Below are 18,931 nucleotides of genomic sequence, written 5' to 3' on the forward strand. Positions count from 1 at the left end.
GCGGGGGGTCCCGCCTGCCTGGCCACAGGGGGATGGAGGTGCGGCGGGCTCCGAGCCGCAGCCCGGAGTCCAAACTTCAGCGCGGGCTTTCAGTGGAGCAGCTGCCGCCGCCCCCACCACCGCCGCAGCTTCGCCTTCTGGCCTGAGAGCAGGACCATGGATGAGAGGTTCAACAAGTGGCTGCTCACGCCGGTGCTCACGCTCCTATTCCTGATCATCATGTACCAGTACGTGTCCCCCACCTGCACCAGTTCCTGTACCAACTTCGGGGACAAGTTCCACGCTGGGGGGGAGTCGGGCCAGGTTGCAGCCGCCCCAGCGGGTCCCCGAGAGGACCAGCAGCAACCACCGCCCCGGGACCAGCAAGCCGAGATTCCGGGGGCACCGGCGGCACAGCTCTCCGGGCCAGTGCAGGAGGCAGAGGAAGAATTCGAGGAGTTGGAAGAAGAGGAGGAAGAGCAGGACCGAGAGTCCCCTGACAATGGCTCTCTGCCCAAATTTGTGCCTCGCTTCAACTTCTCGGTGAAGGACCTCACTCGTTTCGTGGATTTCAACATCAAAGGGCGGGACGTGATCGTCTTTTTGCACATCCAGAAAACTGGGGGCACGACCTTCGGGCGGCACCTAGTGAAGAATATCCGGCTGGAGCAGCCTTGTAGCTGCAAGCCTGGCCAGAAAAAATGCACCTGCCACCGACCGGGCAAAAAGGAGACCTGGCTCTTCTCGCGCTTCTCCACGGGCTGGAGCTGTGGGCTGCACGCCGACTGGACAGAGCTCACCAACTGTGTGCCGGCCATCATGGAGAAAAAGGACTGCCCTCGAAACCACAGCCGCACCAGGTACGGTCATTCTCTTTCGGACACTTTTTTCTTACCAACACCACGATTTTCACTCTCCTTCCCTTGCACCTGATTTCTCCGATACAGGGTCTTCTCTAGCGCTTGTGTTGGACCAAAGTATTTCCTTACTTTTGGGGCTGGGGTAGTGGAAGGAGGTAAAAAAGAACCTCTGTCTGATCCTCTGGTCTTGAACTCACTCATCACCCCATTCTTTTCCTCCCTCATATTCAAAGAAATTTAGAAAGATTGGGCATATATGTATTGTTTGTGGGCCTCTTGGTTCAAAGGTGAAGGGTTAGTTCCAGGAGAGAGTTATATTTTATGCATAATCTTCCAAGTCAGTCAAGAAAGCAAATAAATGGACAAGGGTGGAAAGTGAACTGTTTGTGTCTGTGTAAAATGTAGAGTGGGCAAAGTGCTCCTCAAATATGCTAATAGCCTGCATGCTGGTTGTCCCAGGTGAAAAAAGGAAAGAAAATACTTCTACTCCAAGTGGCTCTCAGCCATTATGGCACGACTGGCTTGATGTTCTTTAAGAAGAGGAATTTAAACCCTTGCTCTTCCTTGACAGACTCTGAGGGTTGATCTAGTGCCAGCTATTCAGCATCTAGTGTTTTGGACTCAAGATACTGTCTTTTAGCAAGAATCTTTGCATTTGTTTATTCATATCTTGAACAAATGTTTATTGAGCACCTAACTCTGTGCCTGATACCGTGTTAGGTGACTCCTGGGACATGGATGAGTAACACTGTCCTTTTCTTACAGTGTAGAAGTGATTAATTTTTTTTTAAAGCATACTGTTGGGAATTAGGAAACTTTTACATTTGAATAGCCAATGAAAATGCTTACTCTGTTGCCATTCTTTGAGAAAGGCATGGGCAAAGATTTTGGGTGGATACTTTTCTTACCTATTACAATTTTAATACTGTTCTCAACCCTATTCCTTATCATAAAAGTGAAGTATTATTTAAATAGTGTTTTAACACCAGTATTTCTATAAGTTTTGTGGTCAAGAACTATGAATTAAAAAGCTTACTCAACTGGTTTATAGCAGATGGTTTCCCCCCCTACCCCCCATTTGACACTTACAGAAAACCTTCAGTAGCTAGCTGGAAGCAGCCCAGATTTAGGAATTCAGCACCACTGGAGCATCTAATTCCACCTCATTCCTCTGAGAATGAGCATAATTTCATTATGGGAATTTTCCCGTGGCAGTTTTTCAAGGACCTTTGTTTCTCCCATTTAAAAATAGGCCTTTGTCAGAATAAGAAATGACTTGAAATTTGGAATGAAGGTCATGGGATACTGACTACCTTTTGCTTAGTGCATTTATTAAATCTTTCTACAAAGATTTGTGATTGTATATGGTATTAGGCTGTCACAGTGATACTTTCAAACTTTGCTTCTCAATCAATGACTACTTCAGAACATAGTATATTTATACTCTGTTTTCCAAGTCAGCAGTACACTGTTTTTTGGAGAGTTCCTTGCCACTTATCTTTCTTTGATCTTTGCCCTCTTAATATAGTACTCTTTAATCTTTTCAGAATTAATCTTGTGTTAAACCAAAAATTTTGTTTGTCTCTCTCTTTTCAGCAGTGCAATACAGTATAGTACTCAAACATCTTCATAAGGACATAATTTTGGAGCTGGGAGGGGCCTTTGACATCATCCATTTTAATTGCCTCATTTTGGAGAGCAAAAACAGCACCAGGTTTAAGTTAAGTGACATATCTAAGGCCACATGGGTAGTAAGTAGAATAGCAGGCATTCAAATCCAGGCCCAGTTCTCCTTCCACTGTGCTAGGACAAGAAGAAATTTCCAACAGAGATGGGAATTTTGACTTAACTCTGAAATGCTGCTGAATGCTAGAAGTTGTAAATGCCACATAGCTAACTACACCCACTGCAAATAGCACAGTCTTCTTTCTACACAAAACCCTCCATTTCTCTATATTTTGACTGAGATTTTCACATATGTAACAAAATTTTCCCAACACATGCTTTCTATTGAGCAAACTAATTTTTTTTTGTGTGTGTGCCAGCTATTCACAATGAATATATTATACCTTGAATTACAGGTTATTAGGCACTGATCACCCTGTTCTAGCTTTCCCTTTGTTTTCTGATCTTTATAGTGTTATTTTCTGTCTGACTTTTTATGGTGCCCTGGGGTATTCCCATTTCTTTCTTATTTAGGTACTGTGGGAAAGAATTGTTCTGTTTTATTTGAGAAGCACTGTATTAAGGGACTAGGGGAGAGTAGGTGATGAGGTGATAGCAGGAGCTGAAAATTGTGACTGTCCAGAGTAGTAGAGATATAATTATTTACCAGCCCTTACTGGTATATAGTCTTCTACGATCTACTGGAGCACCCTCAATAACGGAGGATGCACAATCATCTACAATAGAAAATGACAGATGATCTGTTTCTGTATGGGGAGCAAGGTAATTGATTTTACTTGAGGAACTGGGCTAGCTGGAGGCAAAATTGTAGATTAGAAGAAGTTATTCTTCAGATATGCCCCTTCTGTGTTCCTTTCTTCTCCCCATCTAAGAGTACCCTATCTTTTTCTGACTATTCCCCCATTTAACCTCCTTATAGGAAAGGATCTGGTGAAGTCATTCCCACTAAGTTTTAAGTGACTGATAGTTCCCTGTTATTCCTCCCATGTATACATGGCCTTTTAACATTTAAAATGTTAGATGTGGAATTTAAGATATCATTCAGGGGATTAGGGAGTTATTTGATAAGGAGGGAGAGGGCAAAAATGTTTTCCCAGTGAACCTGGAAGCATACTATATAGAAGATTGCCTATTGTGGTAAGACCAGCCTTAATGAACAGTCAGGGTAGTAGTAAGAATAGCTGAGAAGAATAGTAATTATCTTTGTAAAATGAAGATAATAATATTTGCCCTTACTTTGAGGCCAGGAAAACCTGCTGTATACCTTAAAGCCCACATATATGTGAGCTAAAGAGACCTGGAGGGAGAGGACAATAGGGAGGATAGTTGGGATGAATAAAACTAGTCCTGCAGGGTATCCTGGGGAATTTTGTATTAGTGGGACCCTAAAAATAGCTATTAATGATATTAAACACAAGTACCTGGAGTGGGGGAGAAATATCATTTTGTCATTTGCTTTCACAAATGAGACAAATGTTCCAGTTTTGTTCCTGACCTACTGTGCTGGGAATCAACTGCATAGAAATGGTGGGGAAATTAGCCTGTAAATATGGTAGAGGGGGGATGAAGCTCAAATACTGACTGGCTCCAGCTGTATATAGACCTTAGTTATCTAGACTAATTAGTGTGGAGGTAGCTAGAATTTGACTATTCTATACTTTCTTCTTGATTTCATTACTGTTTCCCAATTTCCAATATTTTTAGTCTTTTATCCCATTACTATTGATTTCTGCCCATCATTTTATAATCTTTTATTAAATTGGGAACTCCTTGAGGTCAGGGACTGATTCTACCTTTCTTCATGTTCCCATTGCTCAATGTATTGCTTAGCACATACTAGGTACTTAATACATGATTGCTGACTTGACTTGGTTGGAGTATCTCTCACTTTCAATATTTTCACTGTGCTATCATATAGTATTTTTGATCTCCTTCATCTGGACAAGGATATTTTAGTCAGTTCTTTCTTTGATTGTATGTGCCTCATTTGGCATTTTGGGGACTTGCTTACTTTGATTTATGGGTGAAGCCATCTATATTATGCTGCCCTTTCTCTTTCCATTTTTGATATTTGTTTTCCCTTAGTTCTTTTCTAAATATCTGGCTCTTCAATTCCTTTTTTTTCTCTTTTTAAAATTGTATATTTGTATTAATTTGTTAATAATGATACAAAAGTAGTCTTTCTGTTTCTCCTCTTGCTTTTTTTTGTAATTATTTCCTGCCATATTTTCTCCACTTTTATTTTTACTTTTACTTCAGTTTTTGACCCAGGATGTTTAATTAAATTTCGCAGCACAGTTTTGCTCTTTAGATAGGACCTGATCTCCTATGTCACCTAAACTAGGGAAGGGGTAGTTACAGTTTGGCCCTCGGGGTATGGTTCTACAAAGTCTCAGTGTTAGCCTTTTATTTTGAAAGTATACACGGGAGTCTCTTTTGCAGAACAGAGATGACAACAACGTGAAATAGATGATTTCTTTCTTTTGAAGGTATCAGGGAATTTACCTGTTATAAAATCTCATTTTAATTCCCTGCTTTTGTTTTGCCTTGTTTCAATGATTGTAGAATTTTCAAATGAAACAGACCTTATATGTCATCTAATCCAACCTGCAGCTTTTACAGATGAAGAAACTGAGGGTCTAGGAGGTTAAAATACAGCTAGTAAGTAGCAGAGTTGGGCTTTTCAATAATAACAGATACTTTCAGAGTATGTTAAAGTTTGTAAAGCATTTTACATATATTATCTCATTCAAACCATATAGCAACTTATTGAGGCAGGTATTATCAGTTTTATATATATATATATATATATATACATATGTGTATATATGCATATATACACAGATATTAACAATATTGTATATACTGATATATGATATATAGTACATACTTATATATATATACATATATATCAATAATGCTAATACATGTCCCTATATATCTATCTATCTATTTATATATCAGTATATAATACTGATAATACTTGCCTCAATGAGTTGCTGTATGGTTCAAGTGATATTATATATATATATATGTATATATAAATGTATATAAGCTTTACAAACTTCAGAGTACTCTGTGTCAGTCATAGAAAGATAAACTTGAAATCATCTAAACCAAATAGCAACTCATTGAGGCAGGTTTTATTATATACTGATCTCTCTCTCTCTCTCTCTCTCTCTGTATATACACACACACATACAAGTGTGTGTGTGTGTGTGTGTGTGTGTGTGTGTATCTCTGTATCTATTTACCCCTGCCTCAGTAAGTTGCTGTATGGTTCAAATAATTGCAAGGTCAGCTCTCTATCTACTATACTATCCTGCCTCTTGGAATCTTTTGACTGCAAATCAAGGGGCTCATTCCTTTATTTGTTGTAGTATTTTTTTATTTTCCCTACTGTGGGAAATGTAGTAGATAAATGGAAGAACCATTCAGGTTTGCCAAGGCATAAAGTTTTTAGGTAATTTTGATTCTAGAGGCAGAATCAATAGAGGAAAAATTAAGTCATGATTTCATAGGATCAGGATTCTGTCAAAGTTATGAGTTTTGCATATGAGATACTTAATAAATGTTGAATTGAATATCTTCAATTCAATTACAGCCTTGAGAACTAATTAGTTCCTGGAGAGAACAAGTCAATCAATATATTTTTCATAAACAGTATTTTCCAAAGTGCTCTGTGGGTTCTTTCGATGTGAATAGGGATTTTCTGTCCATATTTCATTATTAGCAGTATTTCTTAAGTGTGGACTAGAAAAGGAGTAGGAAGAGCATGGCGGATATTTCACTAAGTTTTGGGGATGATGTTGTAGGGAAAGTAGCATCCTCACTCTATGACAAATGTTTCCTATTGCTGACTCTTGCATTATCTCATTTCATGGAATCATTTGACAGTATTACAACAATCTTGTGAGGTAGGCAGGGCAAAGTGCTGTTATCACCATTTTATAGTTAAGGAAAATGAAGCTCCAGGAGGTTAAATGACTTCACCAAGGTTGCACAGCCAGTAAATGACTGTGCCATATTTTCTGATTTCTTTGCCACAGTTCCCTCCATTGTAGTCCTCTGACCATTTGTGATGTCAAACATAGGATCATAGAAATGATGGGCTTGAAAAAGTCTTCAGAAATTCCATTATCCCTCTGCCTCTAGGTCTGCCTAACCTGTTCTAGACAGATGAGTATCTTTTCCCATTTTCAAAATACTGTAAGAAAGGAATAATCTATGTGTTTGCCTTCCAAGGACAGGGATGTTTTGTTTTGTGATTTATTGATTCAGTGTTAGGGGCCTCTGTGGTTATATGGTAAATGTTAATGAATGAATAAACCCTCTTCTCAAAGATAATGTTTTACTTTGAGGAGTTCTGACTTATAAAGTTATTCATTCGAAGCACAATTCCAGATCAAATTCTAATTGGTTAAAGAAGAATTCTGGTTGCTAATGCTCTGAAAGACTTCTTTTCCTTTGTTAAAGAGATTGCCTTTCCACAGAAGAAGGCAGTTTTCAAGCTGTTGCTACATTCTTATCCAAACTTCTGGGTTTCATAAATCTTTGAATTTAGGATATAGATTTGATAAGCATGCATTCAATTTTTATCCAAGTCATTCAGAAAATTAACACTCTTATGGCATTGTTGTTTAGCTCTAGAATTGTTTAGCTTATACTGTCATCCAGCAAGATATTTTACAAAATTTTCCAGGAAATACTTACAGACACGATGAAGATATATAGCCTGGGTTATAGTATATTTAGGTGAAGTCATACTTTCTTCAACAACAGTTCTGAACAAATGTTGGTTAATAGATTGAAATTAACATAAAAAGAATGTATCTAGTAATATGATAAAGAGCTTTTTACTTATTACTGATTTTATCCATGACTTGGGTGAAGACATTCATTCAACCCACATGCTTTTTTTTGAGAACTTTCTTCATTCCAAGAACTGTGCTAAGTTCCAGGGATACCAAGACAAAATGAAGCCTTCAAGTAGCTTATATTCTATTGGAGGTGGGTGTGTGAAAGAAACATGTATACAAAGATTATATATAAAATAAAAATAAAATAGAAAACCTACAAGGAAGCAAAGCTGAGTAGCTTCGAATACAATGTGTAGTATTTATTATATAGATTTTCTTGAAATGGAAATTTATCATTTAATATTGAATCCTCTCATGTTCTGCTGTGTACATGACAATGTTCTGTTTTTTTTTCTTTAAGTTTAAAATGAAAAAAAAATTACAAAAAGCTTCCAAAATAGATACAAAGTAATTGGTATGGTGAGAAGATACCAACAATTATGACAGTCAGTATTAGACTTCCTATAGGAGGTATTTTGAAGGAATCTAAGCAGTCTATGAGGCAGAGTTAGGAGAGAGTACATCCTAAACATCAAGGAAAATCTGTGCAGAAAGACATGGAGGCAGGAGATCCAATACTGTATAAAGAAGCAACAAACAGTTTGGCTAGAAGGCAGAATTCATGAAAGAGACAAATGTGTAATAAGCCTTCAAAAGCAAAGGTTGACAAGAGCTTTAAAAGTCAAATTGAAAAGTTTATATTTATCCTTGAGGCAAGAGGGAGGTACTGGACCTTTTTGAGCAGGGGAGTGACAGAAATCATACTTATCAAATCTATTTGCAAAAGAGATAGGGCTAATAATAACAATGATATTACTAATAGCTAACACTTATGCTTGCTTTAATATTTAGAAAGTAATTTATATTATATTATCTGATCATCACAACACACTGTGAGTTGGGTGCTATTATTACCCCCATTTTACAGATGGGTCAACTGAGGTTTAGAGAGATTAAATGGCTTGCCAAGATCACACTGCTACTGAATGGCTGAGGCTGGATTCAAACTCAGGTTTTGCTGATGTCCAGTATTCCATCTACTATTCTAACTAGACGACTCCTGTGATTTCATTAGTATAGGGAACTCCTGAGTTAGGAAATGCCATCTATGCAAATTGTATTTTCTCTGCAATTAGTGCCAGATCACTGAGAGGTGTGTCTTTCCTAGGATCACACAATAAGGATAATATAAAAATGACAAATCAAGATTCAAAATTCTAGAGCAAAACCAATAAAATAACATTTAACAGGGATAAATATAAAACTTTGTATTTAGGTTCAAAAATAAATTATACAAAAAAAGATGGTGAGAGGACAGTAGTTCATATGAAAAAAAATCTCAGATTTTGTAATTGACTAAAAGATCAGTGGTCAGCAGTGCAACATATCTGCTATGAAAAGGTATTACAATTATTGGTTACGTTAGTAAAATTGCATTATCTATCCCAAGGGAAGGTCTATGTCCTTCAGAACACATATCCAGTATCGTATTAAGTTCTGAGCATGCCATTTTCATAGTGACAATGATAATGTGTACCTCCAAAAGAAGGAAATAATGATGGTGATATAGAGAGGATAGTTGAAGGGAGTGAAGATTTTTATCTTGAAGATGACTATAAGTTGTGAAGAAGTATCTTAATTAAGACCCATATATGATTTTTGAAGCCATTATTAGTTTTGGAAACAAGGCAAACGTCCTGAGACACCTTATTTAATCTGATTTTCTTTTAAAAATTTTTATTTATTTTTAACATCATTTAAAAAATATTGAGTTCTAAGTTCTCTCACACCCTCCCCTACCCATTGAGAAAGCAAGAAATGTGATGTCAATTATACATGTGAAGTCATGCAAAACATATTTCCATATTAGCCATGTGTAGCAACAATGTGGCTAGCAGCTACTGGGGCTGTGTAAGAACAACAACAACCAGCACACAGAAGGCTGCTAACACAGGTTCTTTGATCTGCTTTTCTAAGGAAAGCAGCTTTAAGGGGTTAATAATCTCAGTTTAATTAAACATACATATATCATTCACTTATTTCAGGGGGAAAAGATCAGCCCCCTGAACTTCAAGACAAATATAAACAGAAATTACAAACATCAACAGATAGACCTTGTCTGATCAAATCACAATACATAGTTACCAGAGAAGAACCAATGGGGCTGGGTTAGCAAAGCCTGGGAGGGCAGTTACAATGGCTTTCCCTCAATACTCCTTTCATGAGTGATCTTCAAAAGTCAAACGCCAACCTCGAATCTTGTATACTTGTCTCAGGGCCCTGGGGCACTTGACTACCTCAGTGCTGAGAAGTACTCAAACAAAGAACAGTTAAAAGTCCCATTTAGTGTGTGGCAAAGTTAGTTAATCCCTAGTACCACCATATACAGGGTTTCCAATTAATGACTCCCAATTGTCTTAGTGATGAGAAACACTCCAAGCCAAGATCCCACTTTACCAACCCCATTCAAACAAAGGCCAGAATCATTAAAGGCATTTAAGAGAAGAACAGCAAAAAGCCCGGCACAGATTACCACCACACCATGTTGCAAAAAAGCAAGAAAAATAAAGTGAAAATTGCTTCAATCTTCATCCAACTACATCAGTTCTTTTTCTGGACATGGACAGCATTTTTCATCCTAAGTCCTTTGAAATTGTTTTGGATCATTGTATTGCTGAAAATAGCTAAGTCATTCACAGTTCATCAGCATACAATGTTACGATTAATACATGCAATGTTCTGGTTCTGACCATTTCATTTTGCATCAGTTCATACAACACTTTCCAGGTTTTTCTGAAACCATACTACTCATCATTTCTTGTAGCACAATAGTATACCATTAAAATCATATGTTACAGCTTGTTCAGCCATTCTCGAATTGATGGGCATCTTCCCAATTTTCAGTTCTTTGCCACTACAAAAAGAGCTACCATAAATCTTTTTGTACATATAGGTCCTTTTTCTTTGATTTTTTTGAGATAGAGATTTAGTAGTAGTAATGCTGAGTCAAAGGATATGCAAGTTTTATAACCTTTTGGACATAGTTTCAAGTTGCTCTCTGGAATGGTTGGATCAGTTTACAACTCCACAAACACTGCATTAATGTCCTTATTTTTCCACATCCACACTAACATTTGTAATTTTCCTTTTTTGTCATATTAGCCAACCAGATAACTCACATTTCTCTAATCATTAGTGATTTAGAGAATTTTTCATATGACTATAGAGAACTTTGACTTTTTTCTTCTGAAAACCACCTGGTCATATCCTTTGACCGTTCATCAATTGGGGAATGAATCACATTCTTAAAAATTGACTTACTTCTCTACATATTTAAGAAATGAGACCTTTATCAGAGAAGCCTAATGTAAAAAATTTCCCCTACAATTTCTTGCTTTTCCAATCTTGGCTGCACTGATTTTGTTTGTGCAGAACCTTTTAAATTTGATGTAATCAAAATTATCCATTTTACTTCCTATAACAGTCTTGCCTTATCCATAGATCTGACAGAGAAACTATTCCATGCTCCCCTAATTTGCATGTAATATCACACTTTATGTCTAAATCGTGTATCCATTTTGAGCTTATTTTGGTATATAGTGTGAGATGTTGGTCTATACCTAGTTTCTGCAAAACTGCTTTCCAGTTTTCCCAGCAGTTTTTGTCAAATAATGAGTTCTTGTGCCAAAAGCTTTATCAAACACTTGATTACTATCATCATTTCCTTTTTTTTTGAAGTGGGGAAGGCAGGGCAATTGGGATTAAGTGACTTGCCCAAGGTCACACAGCTAGTATGTATGTCAAGTGTCTGAGGGCAGATTTGAACTCAGGTCCTCCTGATTCCAGGGCTGGTCCTCTACTCACTGTGCCACCTAGCTGCCCCCAACTATCATCATTTGCTACTGTATATTGAATATCTAATCTATTTCAATGATCCACCACTCTATTTCTTAGCCAGTACCAGATTATTTTGATGGTTACTTACTGCTTTGTAATATAATTTGAGATCTGGTGCTGCTAGATTACCTTTCTTCACATTTTCATCTTTCCCTTGATATCTTTAAACTTTTGTTCTTCCAGATGAATTTTTTATTATTCTTTCTAGCTCTATAAAATAATTTTTGGTAATTTGGTTGATATGGCACTGAGTAAGTGAATTAATTTAGGGATAATTGTCATTTTTATTATATTGGCTTGGCCTACCCATGAACAATTAATATCTCTTCATTTGTTTAGATCTGTCTTTATTTGTGTGAAGAGTGTTTTGTAATTGTGTCCATATACTTCCTGTGTTTGTCTTGTCAAGTAGACTCCTAATTATTTTATATAGTCTGGAGTTATTTTAAATGGAATTTCTCTGTTCTTTCCTGCTTGAACTTTGTTGTAATCTATAGAAATGCTGATGATTTATGTGGGTTTATTTATGCCCTACAACTTGCTAAAGTTGTTAGTCATTTCAAGAAGTTTTTAGTTGATTCACTAAGATTCTCTAAGGACACTATCATATCATCTGCAAAGAATGATAGTTTTTATTCTCCATTGTCTATTCTATTTCCTTCAATTTTTTTCTTGTCTTATTGTTATAGCTAGTATTTCTAGTACAATTTTGAATAATAGTGGTGATCATGGGTATCCTTGCTTCCCTGATCTTATTGGAAATGCTTCTAGTTTATTCCCATTACAGTTAATGCTTGCTGATGGTTTTTGATAGATGCCACTTATCATTTTAAGGAAAGCTCCACTGATTCCTCTACTTTCTAGTGTTTTTAATAGGAATGGGTGTTGTATTTTGTCAAAAGATTTTTCTGCATCCATTGAGATAATCATATAATTTTTGTTCTTTTTTGTTACCAATATGGTTATAATGCTGATAGTTTTCCTAATATTGAACCAGCCTTATATAACTGGTTTAAATTCCATCTGGCCATAGTGTATGATCTGTGTATGTTGCTGTAATCTTCTTGCTAGTATTTTATTTAAAATTTTTGCCTCAATATTCATTAGGGAAATTGGTCTACAGTTGTCCTTCTCTGTGTTTGCTCTTTCTGGTTTAGGTATTGCCACCATATTTTGTCTTAAAAGGAGTTTGGTAGGACTCTTTCTTTGCCTATTTTCCCTAATAGTTTATATATAATTGGAATTAATTGTTCTTTAAATGTTTAGTAGAATTCAGTTGTCAATCCCATTGGTCCTGGGGATTTTTTCTTGGGAGTTCACTAATGCGCTGTTTAATTTCTTTATTTCTTTTTAATTTAATTTAATTTTATTCTGAACTTAAGAAATAATGCATTTCCATAACATTGTAGAATAGAAGAAAGATGATTGTATGTGAAACTGCAAATCTATTATGTACAACTTGCTATTCCTTTTAAATACATAAAGTTATCATGTAATTTTCTTAAGGTAGGGTTACTTAGGTATTTTATTTCCTTTTCTATTAGTCTGAACAATTTATATTTTTATAAATATTCATTCATTTCACTTAGATTGTTAGATTTATTGGCTTTAATTGGGCAAAATATCTCCTTATTGATTTAATTTCCTCTTCATTAACCCTTTTCACTTTTGATACTGGTAATTTGGTTTTCTTCTTTTTTTAATCAAATGTTTAAATCAAATGGCTTATCTATTTTATTGTTTTTTCTCATAAACCAACTCCTAGTTATATTTATTACTTTATTTATTAGTTCACACTTTTAATTTTTATTAATTTCTCCTTTTGTTTTCAAGATTTCCAATTTGGTGTTTAATTAGGCATTCAAAATTTGTTCTTTTTATAGTTTTTTTTAAAATTGTATGCCCAATTCATTGATCTTCTCTTTCTTTGTTTTATTGATATAAGCATTTACAGAAGCACTGCTTTGGCTGTATCCTACACATTTTTGTAGTTGTCTCATTTTTGTCATTCCTTTAATGAAATTATTGATTATTCCTATGATATGTTCTTTGACCCACACATTCTTTAAGATTTTTTGGATATAGATTTTGTATTTTGTTTATTTGGCTTGCAATTAAATTTTTATCTATATTCCCACGGACCTTTATGGGATGTAATTTTTATTGCATTATGGTTTGAAAAGGATGCTTTTCTGCATTTGTCTGTGAAGTTTTTATGCATGGCCAATTTTTGTGAACGTGCCATGTACAGCTAAGAAAAGGTATACTTCCTTTTATTTCTATTCAACTTTCTCCAGAAGTCTATCACATCAATTTTTCTAAAATTCTACTCCCCTTTGCTTCCAGAATATCCTTTTCCATTTGCAAAATTCTACTTTTTAAGGAGTTCTTATCTTCCATGGATTTTTGTGCCTCTTTTTACAAATTGGTCAATTCTGTTTTTTAAGGTGTTATTTTCTTCAATTTTTTTTGCCTCTATTAACAAGCTGTTGACTTTTTTTTCATAATTTTCTTCCATCACTCTCATTTCCCCCATTTTTCCTCCACCTCTCTTATTTGATTTTTAAATTAATTTTTGGGAATTCTTGTTGGGCTTGTGTCAAATTCACATTTTTCTTTGAGACTTTGTTTGCAGACATTTTTACTTTGATGTCTTCTCCTGAGTTTGTGTCTTGATCTTCCCTGTCACCATAGTAGCTTTTAATGGTGTAATATTAATGGAGGGAGGTGTAAGATCTTCTGTGCCCATTAATAGGGCTTATGTGGAACCCATTAAGGGAAGCTTGCTTATAGAAAGGCTTGCACACCTTTTGTTAATAAGCTAATTAGACAATGAGCTGAGTTGTGATGCCTTCTGGCTCTGAGCCTATTAGCTGAAAGAATATATATTCAGAGAGGTGAGCTTTTGCTTTGGGGGCTTGCTTATGAGAAAGATGTTGTGTATCCCTGGTTTAGACTCCAAGTGGCCATATGTTCAGAGCTTTCTGACTCCTCAGAATTAAAGGCCCTCTTGATTCAGTGGTAGATGTAAAGTTTTGATTCAGGCAGTAGAGCCATGTCTGTTGGTCTTTATTTCTCTTCTCTGTATTTCTTGTGTTAGTATTTTATGTGATTAAAAAAGAAAGATTGTTGACCCCTGAAACAGCTGTCTTTCCTTAATAAAGCAGATCTAAGAACCTGCACTAGAAGCCATCCTGGGTATGCCAGTGTGGTTGCTATTGCAAATGGTGGTTGTTTTTTTGTGTGTGTTTGCTTATTTTTACAGCCTATTTCTTTGATTTGAATTTTATGTTAAAGTTGGGCTCTGTTCCTGGGGGAAAAGGGGAACTGTCCCAAACTTCAGGTTTTTCATGCTGCTGTTTTCAGAGCTACTTCTGGGGGTGTGTAAATTTTCAGTGCTTTCAAGGCAGTATGATCCAAGGAGAGGTGTGGTCACTGCTCCGCCGGTCTGTACTCTGGTCTTTACCAAGGAAAGGATATTGCACCCCTGAAGCTGCAAGTGCTTCATTCCTCTTGGCCCTAGAGCTGTAACCAGGTTCCTTTCTCCTTTGTGAGAGACTACAAACAGTCTTCTCCAATCCAGAACTATGACCAGGACCCCTCCTCCCCTGTAGCCTGAAGTGCTATCATTCCTCTTGGCCCTGAAACTGTGACCAGGGCCCCTGTGCTCCTGCTCTCCTGCAGCTGTAAAAGTACTAGTGTTTGTCCTTAAGCTGGAACTGCAACCCACAACTACATATAGGCAATCCAGTGTCGCAAAAGGCCCCATGTAATTTCTTTCTGGCTACTTTTCCAACTCCCTTACTGTCTATGAACTCTGAACTTTGGAAGCTGCTGCTGCCTAGTTGTAGTTTCCTTCATGGCCTGTTGCTGGTTTTGCCCAGTGTGTACTGCACAGCTCCAACCCCAGTATCACAGATTTCTCCTTCCACCTCCTAAGTTGTTTTGGGTGGCAAAAATGTCTCACCCCCACCTTTTGTTGGCTCTGCCACTCCAGAATTCAATTTGAAGCTTTAAAGTTGTTTGGTTTGGAATGATGGGTGAGTTCACTGAGTTGCAGCTTAAACTCTGCAGTCTTCGCTCCCTATTATTTGATTTTAGACTCTGAGCCTGAACATTCTGTAGCTATAGCCAGATGAATATTTGTGTTATGTGCTGGCTGTGCATGTCCAAATTTTTAAGCTTCCTATTATTATGGATATTTAACAGAAACAATAACACATTATTTAGCTTTTTATACTTTTCCATTAAATGCAGCTCAATTGAAATATCAGGAAAAATTATATAAATGTTAATTATTAATTATAAATCTGAGGCAAGGTAGCACTGAGATAAAAACTGACAGTCTTGTAATTAACAGAACCATTAGGTATCACTACCTATCTAAATCATAGGTCTATGTTTCCTTTACTTACAATGTATAGTACTTCTGGTTGTTAAAATGATCCAGATCTTTTACTTCTGGAAATTTGTTTATGGAAATTAATTGATTGCCCCAGTATCCTTTTTGGTTTTGAGCTGTGCATTGCCAGCTGTCTATTGTCAGTCAGTCAACTAGTACTTATCAAGCATCTTCTATGTGCCAAGCACTATGCTAGGCCCTGAGAATACAGAGAAAAGCCAAAAATGGCTCCTGCTCTCAGGGATCTCATAACCTAATGAGGGAGACAACTTGAACTTGAAAACAATTATGTACAAGTAAGTTATATACAAGATAAATTGGAGATAATCAACAGAGGGAACACATTAGCATTAAGCCTGATAAGATAAACAAGAATAGGGGAGAAACCAAACAGCAGACTATTGAAATGATCTAGACTCGAGGTAATGAGAATCTCATCCTGCACCAGCTAGGTGGCACATTGCATAGAGTGCCTGCCCTGATATCAAGAAGATCTGAGTTTAAATCTTGTACTTACTAGCTATGAGATCCTGAGCAATTAATGTAAACTCCTTGAGGATAGAATGCATTTTATTTTTATCTTGCATGTAATATGTGCTTAATACATATTGTTGATTGGTTGAATGAATGAATGAATGAGAGCTGTTAAAAGAATACCTCCCTTTTGCCTGGGCTTAACTTTCACCAGGAGCTAGTTCTCCTCAAAGACAGCAAGTTACTATACTAATCTTAAGAAAAGTTCCTGTTATTGTGAACAAACTATGTTTCTTGATTCGTTGTTTTCAAAGTCAGGAACAGAAAATATGGTAAAAAGATCATTTTATATAATTTTTTCTTCACCTTTAAAAGTAGGCTGGAACATGATTATAAAAGGTTTTAAATACGAAGTTGAGAAGTTTGTATTTTATCGTAAAGACTATAGGAAGTCACAAAAGATGTTTTTTCTTAAAGCAGGGTAGTGATGTGATCAGAGATGAGCTTTAGGAAGATTATCTTGTCAGCTATTCATAGGATGAATTAGAGAGAGGAGAAGTGAGCATGTTAAGCTCTTTTTGGATCTCAATTCTATTACTGAACATATTAGATGTTCCTTCTAGCTTCATGTCATCCTTAAGTTTCATAAACATGCTGTCTATACCTTTATCTGAGTTATTGATTAACATTGTCAAACAAAATAGATCCAAGCTTGGAGCTCTAATGCATTCCACTAGAGATGTTTCTCTAGGCCAGGGATTCCTATCCTAAGGCCCAGTGGTTTCATGGATAGATTTCAAGGGTTCTCTAAAATTTCACTAAATCCTAACTGAAATGTAGAATTTCTTTCAACTTAATTAAAACAATTATTCTGTAAAAGAGTCAATGGGCCTCACAATTTGATGCCAAAGGGCTCCATGATACAAAAATGTTTATGAACCCTTGCCCTAGGTTAATATCAATCCGTTGATCACCTATATTTGGGTTCAGTTGTTTAATCAGTTCTAAATTAGTGTCTGGGCATTCTTGGTCTGTCCTATCTCATTTATCTCATTATCTCTTCATTTTATCAACAAAGAAATTGTGAGAGACTATCAAATGCTTTACCGAAATCCAGACATACTATGTCTATGGTATTCCCTAATCTGACTTAATAGTGACACTTACAAAAGAAATAAGATTAGTCTGGTATGAGTTGTCCTTATTGGACCTATGCTGGCTTTTAGTAAATTCTGCTTCCTTTTTTAAGTTCTCAATATCATGTCTTTATTAATACCTTCCAAATTTCCCCCCAGAAATCAAAGTTAAGCTTTCAGTTTAAATAATCCATTTTATTCTAAACAGAGAAGTGAAAGTCTAAATTTTAGGCAATATGCTTTACTTTTTCATTCCAAAGAAGATTATCAAGTTTCTAGAGAAAGGTAAGTCAATCAATAAACCTAAACCTCCAATTTTGAAATCAAGGTACAAGTGCTCTGGTTGATAGAATAGTCTGGTTGACAAATAAGTCTGCTATGTAGAAACTGTCATCTTATTAACAAGAATACTTTAAATACATTATTCCTTTTAGTAATTTCTCATAATAGTAGATCTCTTTTTCCTGTATGCATCCATGCTGTTACCCCGTATTGCTTTTTGGTAACTTAAATAACTTTATATTAATAAGATTGCAAGAGGCATTTTTTCTTTTCCTTCTGTCAAGAACCAAATGGGGAAATAGGCTGACAGTTCAAGACAATGTAGGCATATGCATCAGTAGGTGGTAGTTGAAGTAACACCATGGCTAGTTGTTAGGTTAATTGATATCGGTGAGGACATGGGTTGTGGTTATTATAGCTCATTTAAAAAGGAGGGCAAAGCTGAAGGTAGGCAGGAATCATAGATCTGGCAGAGGGGTTCAGAACCCTGGATAGCTCCTTGGGAGAAGAGTTGTTCTTTATTCTTAGAGAAATAGGTTTACTCCATTCTGCCCTTAAGCTAGAAATCCCTTGTTGCTATATCAGTGCTGGAACTAGATCCTACGGGACTAGAACTATAACCTCATGTTATCAAGAATTTGACCCCTGTACTGACATCCCTTAAATGTCTAAAACCTGATGTCACTTAACTACCACCAATTGGCTTAGCTCCACTTTAGGATCTAGTTCCAAATCCAACCCTATGAAGGGAAAATAAAAGGATTTTTGACTTATCATCTGCTTTGCTACCAATTCCACTTTGACCTTGAAACTTGGTTCTAAGTAACCAGGATAATACCTTATTCTATACGACTAAGTCCTATCTTGTACCCTAGTTCACTGTCTTATTCTATATATTTCTGCAAGGGTGCCTTACTTAGTGGCTCAGTTCCTCTCAGACTGTGGTCCATCCTTTCTTGTATTAATCTACCCACTGAATTATCTTGTCCCTAAATCCTAGGTCTTTTGGCAGGTCTACTGCCTGTTGCCAGATCTCCCAAGGCTGACCAATTTTCTGCTTGGTTTTTATTCTCTTGGCTACTGACAGATCTATCTCCACCTACCCCCACCATGACTCTACCTGCTTGTCAGAACCTCTCCAATTAATCTTTACCTTTCTAACTTCAGTTGTGATCCTGTTTAGACACATAGCCAAATTCTCCTGACATCTGACAAATTTGTTCATACTTACCCATGACTCTTATCCTTATTAGCATATCTGTGTAGTTTATAGGTTCTGGGCATTCTTGGCCTGTCCTATCTCATTTTCACCTAATACCCAACATTGGAATATCCTTGTCAGAGTAGTTGACTTAT

At 36.5% G+C, this 18,931-nt stretch overlaps 1 protein-coding gene across 1 annotated transcript in view; it reads left to right on the forward strand.

Moving 5' to 3' along the window:
- The first annotated feature begins 156 nt into the window (after window positions 1-156).
- The window catches only part of HS6ST3 (heparan sulfate 6-O-sulfotransferase 3), an 891,948-nt gene continuing 873,173 nt past the window's right edge, over window positions 157-18,931 (forward strand). The window contains exon 1 of the mRNA XM_036757410.1: window positions 157-839. Coding sequence (XP_036613305.1) covers window positions 157-839 — 683 coding nt within the window. The remainder of the gene's footprint in view (window positions 840-18,931) is intronic.

Source organism: Trichosurus vulpecula, chromosome 4 (genome assembly GCF_011100635.1).
Source record: "Trichosurus vulpecula isolate mTriVul1 chromosome 4, mTriVul1.pri, whole genome shotgun sequence".
Taxonomy (NCBI): domain Eukaryota; kingdom Metazoa; phylum Chordata; class Mammalia; order Diprotodontia; family Phalangeridae; genus Trichosurus; species Trichosurus vulpecula.